This window comes from Spizellomyces punctatus (assembly GCF_000182565.1).
Source record: "Spizellomyces punctatus DAOM BR117 chromosome Unknown supercont1.6, whole genome shotgun sequence".
Taxonomy (NCBI): domain Eukaryota; kingdom Fungi; phylum Chytridiomycota; class Chytridiomycetes; order Spizellomycetales; family Spizellomycetaceae; genus Spizellomyces; species Spizellomyces punctatus.
The window spans coordinates 1,182,802-1,191,469 of record NW_015971542.1 but is presented as its reverse complement, the minus strand read 5'-3'; the positions used below and the strand labels follow the sequence as shown (position 1 = coordinate 1,191,469).

The 8,668-nt window shown below is 49.5% G+C and overlaps 4 protein-coding genes across 4 annotated transcripts; 2 read left to right on the top strand and 2 right to left on the bottom strand.

The window, feature by feature from the left end:
• Positions 1-2,371: 2,371 nt before the first annotated feature.
• SPPG_04194 (uncharacterized protein) lies at positions 2,372-5,013 on the top strand. The gene is made up of 6 exons (XM_016752440.1): positions 2,372-2,774; positions 2,828-3,764; positions 3,818-3,964; positions 4,022-4,195; positions 4,256-4,473; positions 4,530-5,013. Exons 1-6 carry the CDS (start codon positions 2,631-2,633, stop codon positions 4,926-4,928), a joined length of 2,019 nt encoding a protein of 672 aa, XP_016609144.1. The 5' UTR covers positions 2,372-2,630; the 3' UTR covers positions 4,929-5,013.
• On the bottom strand, positions 4,936-5,509 carry SPPG_09180 (uncharacterized protein). Its single transcript, XM_016757337.1, has 2 exons — positions 5,401-5,509; positions 4,936-5,349 (listed from the first exon to the last, which is right to left on the bottom strand). Exons 1-2 carry the CDS (start codon positions 5,478-5,480, stop codon positions 5,187-5,189), a joined length of 243 nt encoding a protein of 80 aa, XP_016609143.1. The 5' UTR covers positions 5,481-5,509; the 3' UTR covers positions 4,936-5,186.
• Positions 5,510-5,698: 189 nt separating this feature from the next.
• SPPG_04193 (calmodulin) lies at positions 5,699-6,696 on the top strand. Its single transcript, XM_016752439.1, has 2 exons — positions 5,699-5,857; positions 5,914-6,696. Exon 2 carries the CDS (start codon positions 6,189-6,191, stop codon positions 6,636-6,638), a length of 450 nt encoding a protein of 149 aa, XP_016609142.1. The 5' UTR covers positions 5,699-5,857; positions 5,914-6,188; the 3' UTR covers positions 6,639-6,696.
• On the bottom strand, positions 6,694-8,398 carry SPPG_04192 (uncharacterized protein; the record flags this gene model as incomplete). The annotated part of the gene is made up of 6 exons (XM_016752438.1): positions 8,360-8,398; positions 7,905-8,291; positions 7,316-7,838; positions 7,130-7,250; positions 6,948-7,067; positions 6,694-6,878 (listed from the first exon to the last, which is right to left on the bottom strand). The coding sequence occupies exons 1-6, from the start codon at positions 8,374-8,376 to the stop codon at positions 6,694-6,696; spliced, it is 1,353 nt and encodes a 450-aa protein (XP_016609141.1). The 5' UTR covers positions 8,377-8,398.
• Between the last annotated feature and the right edge of the window lie 270 nt (positions 8,399-8,668).

Below are 8,668 nucleotides of genomic sequence, written 5' to 3'. Positions count from 1 at the left end.
CGTGCAATCTCCGCACCGCCGACGGGCACGTTTTACATTAGTCCCCCATCGTATCAGTGGTCCACGTACCTTTTGTCTTTGCACCTCACTCTACGTTAGTCCGTCCTACATCGTTAGTCCACCATCATATACCACGTACCTTCTGTTTCTCCGCTCTACGTCATGAGTTCACCACCGTAATACCACATACCTTTTGTCTCTCCACCAATGCCCAGCGCGTTCCCCACTGCATCTTCTCATGCGCAAACGATCCAGCATCCAACAGAAGTGTCGGCGGCTTCCTGTCCGCAGAGGCGATTCTCAATGCGTGGGTCGGCGAGAATCGTCTCTGCGGACAGGGAGCTCGGCCGACCAGCGATCTCGCAGAGACGATTGTTGAAGCGTGGCCCCGTCTTGAAGCTTGGGTCGGCCGAGTTCCCCGTCCGCAGGGCCGGCCGACCGTCTTGAAGCGTGGGCCGGTGGAGTTTCCTGTCCGGAACCGTCTCTGAGAGACCGCTGGTCGGCCGAGTTCCCGGTCCGCAGAGACGCTTCTCAATGCGCGGGCCGGCCAACCAGCGGTCTCGCAGAGACGATTCTCGAAGCGTGGGTCGGCCGAGTTCCCCGTCCGCAGATCAATGCGCGGGCCGGCCGACCAGCGATCTAGCAGAGACGATTGTTAGAATAATGTCAACTTGTCATTCTTTGTGGATGGCCACCGTCGTATTTCGCGATTCTTTGCAAAGGGTGTTCTTCCTGCAGCAGCCAGCCGTATTTCGTGAAATGTTGCGACTCGTCCGCATGATCAGCACGATGATATCCAAGGGTGCTGGTGGATTGAGGGTGGTCGACGAAATGGCGGCATCTCAGAGTCCGCATGGTTTGGACGGTCCCATCTCGGATATGATGGGCAACTCATGGAGACATATGATAGGGTGCACCTTCTCAGAAGCTTACGAATTTGTCCAGGAGTCATCGATGTCAGACGTGTCAGCGATGGGCGATGACATCAAGATCCAAACCACATCGAAGGGAATGCGATTCAGCATATTGCGTCGTCTGTTGTATGTGATACTGTGAGCTCGCAAGACCGTATCATGATTTTGAAGTATGTGTGGTCGGGATCGAGGTGACTAACGATGCCAGCACGCACCGCCTTCCTTGCTTCGTGGGAGCTTGCCGTCAAGGAGGAAATGTTGATGTGACATAACGGCATACATGACATGCGAATAGACGTTGACATGTAAGGTATATGAATAGGTGGTATACAGCTCTCTGTAGACGGCTGCAGTTTTTGTTCACTTGGGCGGCCAGCTACAAAAATCCTCGGCACCGGAGCGATGCGGCAAAGTTGAGGGCCAGGCATAGCACTCTGGGTGCAATGAAGGAGTGATGATGCTCCTGGAGATCCGGTGCTGAAACGGGGCTGAGGTTGTGGACAGTGAACCGCGATTTGGGGTTGAAGGGTGCAAAGAAGGTAGGCGCAGCAGCGAAGAAGAGAAGCGCAGCAGGCGACGTTGCGGAACGCCACCCGCAGATGGGCCCAAGGGGGTAACGTCGAGGAGGGGTGATTGGGCACGATAGCACCCGGTGCTGTATCCGTGGCTGCAAGCAAAGGTACTGCGCAGCAAGTTGTGAGATGCGACAACTTGGGTGAGGAGCGCTAATGGCCGATGCCAAATCGCCGGTAGCAGATAGTAATGACGGGAGCAAGTAGGGGAACGTCTGCCTTCAAAGTGATGCGGTGAAGACGGCGACCGGAAAGGTTTGGAAAAGGCCAGCGACAGCCTTGGCGATGATGGTGTTGGTGTAGGGGAAGCTGCAATGTGACCATTGCCCCCAAAAGAAAGAGTCGTACGCAGCGCGGCCCGAGATGAAAAAAGCGAAGTGAAGAGATGGACGGGGAGAGGCGAGGAAAGGTCGCCTTTTTATAACCCTGGAGGGAGCTGCGCTTCCATGCCATTGATGGAATTTCCATGGTGGAAAGTAATTACAAATGTAACCGCCGACGTCACATTTCCCCTTGCAATAATCTTCTTCTTCGTGCGGACCTCCTGGCTCCCCTGGCGGGCCAGCGAACGCGTTCAGATTAGGTAACGCGTGTTGGAGGATGCTGCGCACGCATCACATTGCAAAACACCACTGTAATGTCGCAAAGGACTTGGTAATATCTCCATGTTGAAACTATCTTTATCATTGGAATAAACTTTTACATTACTTTCCTACTTCTGAATGATTCCGACTCTTTCGACAACGATGATAGCGAGAGTCATATCGACTTTTCAGTCCCAAGTGACGCTCCTGTCTAGCGCCTGCGCATTTGCTATCCTCCGTCGCCAAAGGTCACCAAAGGACATACATCTTTGAATCTGCCTTGAGCATCAAGGACTCTAATCCCCGAGGCGGTCGTCCCCGTCGTCCCCGTTGGCTTTCGTCGTGTAGTCACGTGCATCAAACGATCTATTAATCACGTGCATGTAATTTAACCATATTTATTTTTATCCACAACTAGCAACAATTTATTGTTTCGCTCGTCGTCGTTTTGGCGGATTGCTCTTCCGGCATTTGGGCGCGCCTCATCCGGTTTCTGGACGACGATTTTGTGGGACGTTTCCGGTCTTTCTCCTCCGTCATCTCATGCTGAAAAGCCAACGATGGACTTGAATGTGGACGTGCTGGATGTGTCGCGGTCACGCGAGTTCTTTGCCTCGCATGCCTCTGTGCAAAAGGAGGGGACAAAGTACATGACGCTTGCAGACTTTTGTCAGGCTGTCACTCCTTCAGCGGAGGCAAAGGAGGTAAGTATCATATGATTCTAAACACTTGTCCAGCGTCTGACTCTTTGTGGCAGGTCCAAAAGGACGGATGCAACGTTCTTTTTCGCGTAGCGGACCGGCAGGGACGGGGAATGCTCACGGTAGATGATTTCATTCACTTTGAGGCTATGCTCAGTCGTCCAGACGCGGAATTCGAAATTGCGTTTCGTCTTTTTGACGAGGACGCGGACGGCATCATTACCCTCGACCAATTCAAGCATATCATTTCATCAAGTCAAACTGCATCAGAAGCCGTACCCTTTGACTTCAACAGCGATTGGTTAACTCTATTTGTCGGAAAGAACGGGAAGAAGGACATTTCCTATGAAGAGTTTGCGCAGCTGGTCAAGGGGTTCCAGGCAGAACGATTAAAGCAGGAATTCAAGTACTTTGATCCAAAGGGCACAGGAACGATCAACCCCGACGCATTCAAAAAGATCATGCTTCATGTCGCAAAACACAAGTTGAATCCATTTGTCGTCGAAAACCTTCCCAGTATCGTTCAGCTTTATCCTGGGGACAACATTTCCTTTGCCAATGTCAGAGCTTGTTACAATGTCATCCGCCAAATGGACATGGTTGAACGCATTGCCCGGAAAGCTGCCACTAGGACCCAAGACCATGCCCTTTCGAAAGCGGATTTCCAAGCCGCTGCCGCTCAGATGATGCGTTTCAACGTTCTCACACCCATGGAAGTCGACATCTTGTTTCACCTGGCGTCGCGGGATTTTGACAGTCAGACCAGCCGACTTCCCATTGGGGCGTTCGAACGGTTATTTGATCCTTCATGGTCAAAAGCCAAAGGTATCAGTTATGATAGTCCTACCCTTACCGCGACCACGGCGGATGTGACAGAGTTGACCAACCAAGTCGTATCCCTGTCGGCGGCAATGGAGGCCCTCAAGGGCATTTACAACTTCACCTTGGGTGCCATTGCCGGAGCAGTGGGTGCAACCGTCGTATATCCAATTGGTGCGTTCTTATACCGGTTTCCTTGTGGCTCTTGTATTTACCTTTTTTCACAGATCTTGTCAAGACGCGGATGCAGAACCAGCGCTCCAAAATAGTTGGTCAGTTGCTGTACAAGAACAGCTGGGATTGTTTCAAAAAGGTCGTTAAAAATGAGGGCGTATTGGGACTCTATTCTGGACTTTTGCCGCAGCTTGTTGGAGGTAACTATAACTGTGTCATTCTTGGTGATGGCATCAGAAACTCACGCTTTTGGCCAGTCGCACCGGAGAAGGCAATCAAACTGACGGTCAATGATTTTGTGAGGTCCCGAATCAAGGATCGCAAGACTGGGTATATACCGGTTTGGGGCGAGATTCTTGCTGGGTGTGCCGCAGGTGGAAGTCAGGTCCTCTTTACGAATCCATTAGAGATTGTCAAAATTCGCCTGCAGGGTATGTGCTTTCACCAATTGTCCTTTGCAAACCACCACATATGTGCTGACCTTTATCTAGTCCAGGGCGAAGCCGCCAAAACAGCTCTTAACTCCGCCCCAAAACACACGGCCATCCACATTGTCCGTCAACTCGGACTTTTAGGACTTTACCGGGGCGTGGGGGCCTGTCTCTTGCGAGATATCCCCTTTTCCGGTATTTATTTCCCTACGTACGCACACCTCAAGAAGAACTTGTTCAATGAAGGCAAGGACGGCAAAAAGTTGAATGCCCTTGAGGTGCGTCGAGTTCACATCGTTACTGGCTTTGGTATAGTTCTGATGTTTGTATGTAGCTGTTGACGGCGGGTGCGATTGCGGGTATGCCAGCCGCTTACCTCGTCACTCCAGCGGACGTTATCAAAACCCGCCTACAAGTTGCAGCACGAAAAGGCGAGACCACTTACACTGGCATCAACGACGCCTTTGTCAAAATCCTCCGGGAGGAAGGTCCACGCGCCTTTTTCAAAGGGGGTTTGGCCCGTGTCTTGCGTTCTTCACCCCAGTTTGGTGTCACACTCGCTTGTTACGAGTTTCTGCATCGGGTTTTACCTGTTGATTTTGGAGAGACTCCTTCCTTTACTCCTATTGCTCAGCCAAATGTGGGGATGGTGGCACCTGATGTTGGACGACGAAATGCGCTGAGGGTGTTGAATGATTTGAGTCCGGACTTGGTGGGGATGGTAAAACGGTAGATAGAGTACTGGATATGACGCGTATTTTTTATTTTTATTACGAGTATAGAGGAACGGATGGAATAGACCGGGGTTTCTACACGCATCTATGTGTGGTTTCGCAAAGTTTGGGAGGGTATTTTTTTCCCGTCTGGATAGCTAGAGCAGGGCTCACTTTCTTCCTAGCAAGATTCTTTGCACCAGATCCAAGAATGGCTGCAACCATTCTATCGGGCTAGCCCATTTCCCACATACAGGAAAGCATATCATAGCTCTTGTCTACTTTTTGGCCTTCTCCACCGGGGCTCCCGTCGCATTTACAAGATTATTCACATACTGTAACAGTAGCGTATTCTCCCCTGCTATCCGGGCATGCTCAATTCTCGCCGTCTCTACTCGATTTAAAGTCGCCATAAGAGATTCCTGGAGGTCCAAGACCTTCCTACAACGGTATCAGTAATTTAGAACTAGCCCAATATCGTCAAAAACATACGTGATGAGATCATTTTTGGAACAAGTGAGAATGTCTCTTTTGCCTTCGGAGAGTGTGCGGGGACGGGAGGGCGAAGTCATGGTCGAGTCCGGAAAAAGTTCAAAAAGTTATGAAAAGGATTCGGAGAAAAAGTGTGATATCCGGGATGACATAAGCGGAACGGAAGGCGCGTTCCAAACATGGAAGCATAAACAAACGGCCAAAGCGGCGAATAACGGCCCATCGGATAAGTAGGAGGTATTTTATAAAGTCTACCATCTGATTCTCATCTCATGCCACATCCTTCATGCATCCCAACATGATCCCATATCGACACACATGGGTGCGACACGCAAGCACACTCCCTTCCTTTCTCTCCATGGGCCCCTTTAATGCCTTTATGCACCGACCGACAAAGGCGATGACGCGAGCTGCATTGGAGGCATGGACAGCCGTGCAGAAAGAACAAGCGGAAAAGGTCCGTAAAAGTCATTCATCATCTTAAAGGAATAAAGAACAAACAACTTGAAGTAGAAACAAAGGAAATCGGACAAGCGAGTCACGAAAGCACGTGTTGGATGACATAATATCTTATCTTGCGCCGCCCGCGTCGTGCCGGACGAGTTTTGTTGCAGGTTGATTAACCTTCTTGGTTGTGTTTTGGAACGAGATTTCAGATTGTACTGGAAAGACTACCCCCCAAAGACCGTTTTCTTTTTCTTGTTGTGCTGCTGGGTGTGGGAACTTTTGTAAAAGAAACTTTGCAATTCGAATAGTACTATACTCTTCTTTTACACGAAACGAAAGCAATGGCAGACCAATTGACGGAAGAGCAAATCGCTGAATTCAAAGAGGCCTTCTCCCTGTTTGACAAGGATGGCGACGGCACCATTACAACCAAGGAACTCGGCACCGTGATGCGCTCGCTTGGCCAAAACCCCACCGAGGCCGAACTTCAAGACATGATTAACGAAGTCGACGCGGATGGAAACGGCACCATCGACTTTCCCGAATTCCTGACCATGATGGCGCGCAAAATGAAGGACACGGATTCTGAAGAAGAGATCAAGGAAGCTTTCAAGGTGTTTGACAAGGACGGCAACGGATTCATTTCGGCAGCAGAGTTGCGACATGTCATGACCAATTTGGGAGAAAAGTTGACCGAGGAGGAAGTGGACGAAATGATTCGTGAGGCGGATGTGGATGGGGATGGACAGATTAATTACGAGGAGTTTGTCAAGATGATGATGAGTAAATAGTAGCGTTGTTGTTGTTGTTCTTCTTGTTGTTGGTACAATATACACAGTTATTTTTTTACGATGTTGCTTGGTTTTTATTTTCATGTTTGTCTTCACCAAAGTCAACCACAATCAAAGCATTCTGTACATCTTCCCCCCGACATCCCACCACAATCTTCTCCTCATCAAATTGCAATGCAACGACTGGTCCCTTTTGTACATCAATCCGATGACCCAACTTGCCTTCTTTCCAATTCCAAACTATGTTCATAGAGGTGTCAAAACACATTTGCACCAGAGCACAGTATCAACAACACAAGGGATGCATACCTAATACGCACTCGTCCCAACCCCCACTGACCAACCACTCTTCAGAAACATCTAACGTCTTGACCCATTTTGTGTGTCCCAAGAACGTGTGGAGGCATGCTCCAGTCTGGAGATCCCATTCTAATGAAAATAAACAAGACGTCAATTTGAGGAGCGCATGAACGAGTGGACCTGCAACGTACGTCGAATACTTTTATCCAGCGATCCGCTCATAACCCAGTTGGCGTGGACAGCGACACATGTGACAGAGTCCGTGTGCCCACGGAAAGTGCGGTGGTGGGCAAGAGTGGTCGGCATCCATGTCTTGTAAAAATCAAGAAAAAGAATGAACATCTTGTAAACCTCTGGATCTCAACCTGGATACTCACCTTCACACACCAGTCTAACCCACCCGTAACAACCCATTCCCCAACCCAAACACAAAAACAATCCCCAACATGCGCAACAATATGGTTGGCATGTACAAACTCGACAATCTCCTTTTCAAATACTTCCACATGTCTCTTTTGTAACTTTTTGGATATCTTTCTCAATCCTTTTTGATGTTCTCTTATGATCGTCTCTGTTTCGACCCTTGTCTGAATCTTCCAGGTCTTTACTTGACCATTAACACCCGCACTCACTACCACCCCACTCACAAACCCAACACCTACTACAGCCCCTTCATGCGCTTTCACAACCGCCAATAGTCCGCCTGTGAAAATGTTCCAGAGCATCATGGTCCCCGTAGCGTCGCCCGTAAGGAGGTGTTGCTGTGTTGTAGCGAGACACATGATAGGATGGGTATGTCCCGATAAAGAGAGATGGGGAACGGATGTCCATGGAAAGTGATGGAGGTGGAGTCGGTGACGACGGGTACCGACAAGGAGTACATCAGCATCATACTTGAAGCTACGTTAAAAAAAATTAAATTCACAAACCACACAGAGAAAAAGAGTATAAAAAACGAAAACAAACCAATTCACACTATCCCCAATTCCAACGACCTCCACAACCTTAACACCATACACACCCCTCTTCCAATTCCCCCTCCGCTTCCAAAATATTCTAAAAACCTCCCACCACTGTAACCCATCCGTCCAGGGTCCTACCCGCACGCCGTGTAAGACGCACAAGCGATGCCAGAGGCTGTCATTACGAGCAATTGAGAGCCACGTTTTGTTCAAAAGGGAAAGAGGCAACAGGGTCGTAGGTGAGAGGTAAGGGAGGATGTGGGCTGTTAGAACGGTTGGCGGGAGGGGACCGAGTGCTGGTGTGGGGGGTTGGGGTTCTTGAATGAGATCTTGAGTTGGCGGTGGTAGAGGGGATGGGGGTGGGATGTGAGGTTTGTGGAAGGGGTTTTTGCTGTTTATCGATTTTGTTAATACTGTAAGCAGAGCACAATAAGAAACCACTACAGAAAAAACACTTACAATTTCCCGCTGGACATGCTTCATCTTTCCTGTTTGTTTCTCTGGCCAACTCGCAGCTATCCCCAACCCAAAGATCTTGTCCCGACGCGTTACGTAATCCAACCTACTCACCACACAAAGCGCCGACTTTAAAACTTGTCTCTCCAATGCTAACATCAACGACAGTCCTCCAACTACCGCTCTATATTCCCCTTCAACTCTTCCTCCCCCCATCTCCACTCCCACTCGACAATGTTTCGTATATCCTCTTGGGCACGCTGCTTGTTGTCCTTGTTCCAGCGATCGTATGTGCAGTAAAGCGTAGAAAGG

Bases quoted from the DNA above. Each gene is read 5' to 3' on its own strand.
- SPPG_04194 (XM_016752440.1), top strand. From the start codon at position 2,631: ATGGACTTGAATGTGGACGTGCTGGATGTGTCGCGGTCACGCGAGTTC. The intron at 2,775-2,827 runs GTAAGTATCATA...TCTTTGTGGCAG, and splicing joins CTTCAGCGGAGGCAAAGGAG to GTCCAAAAGGACGGATGCAA. The intron at 3,765-3,817 runs GTGCGTTCTTAT...CTTTTTTCACAG, and splicing joins AACCGTCGTATATCCAATTG to ATCTTGTCAAGACGCGGATG.
- SPPG_09180 (XM_016757337.1), bottom strand. From the start codon at position 5,480: ATGACTTCGCCCTCCCGTCCCCGCACACTCTCCGAAGGCAAAAGAGAC. The intron at 5,350-5,400 runs GTATGTTTTTGA...ATACCGTTGTAG, and splicing joins TCCAAAAATGATCTCATCAC to GAAGGTCTTGGACCTCCAGG.
- SPPG_04193 (XM_016752439.1), top strand. From the start codon at position 6,189: ATGGCAGACCAATTGACGGAAGAGCAAATCGCTGAATTCAAAGAGGCC.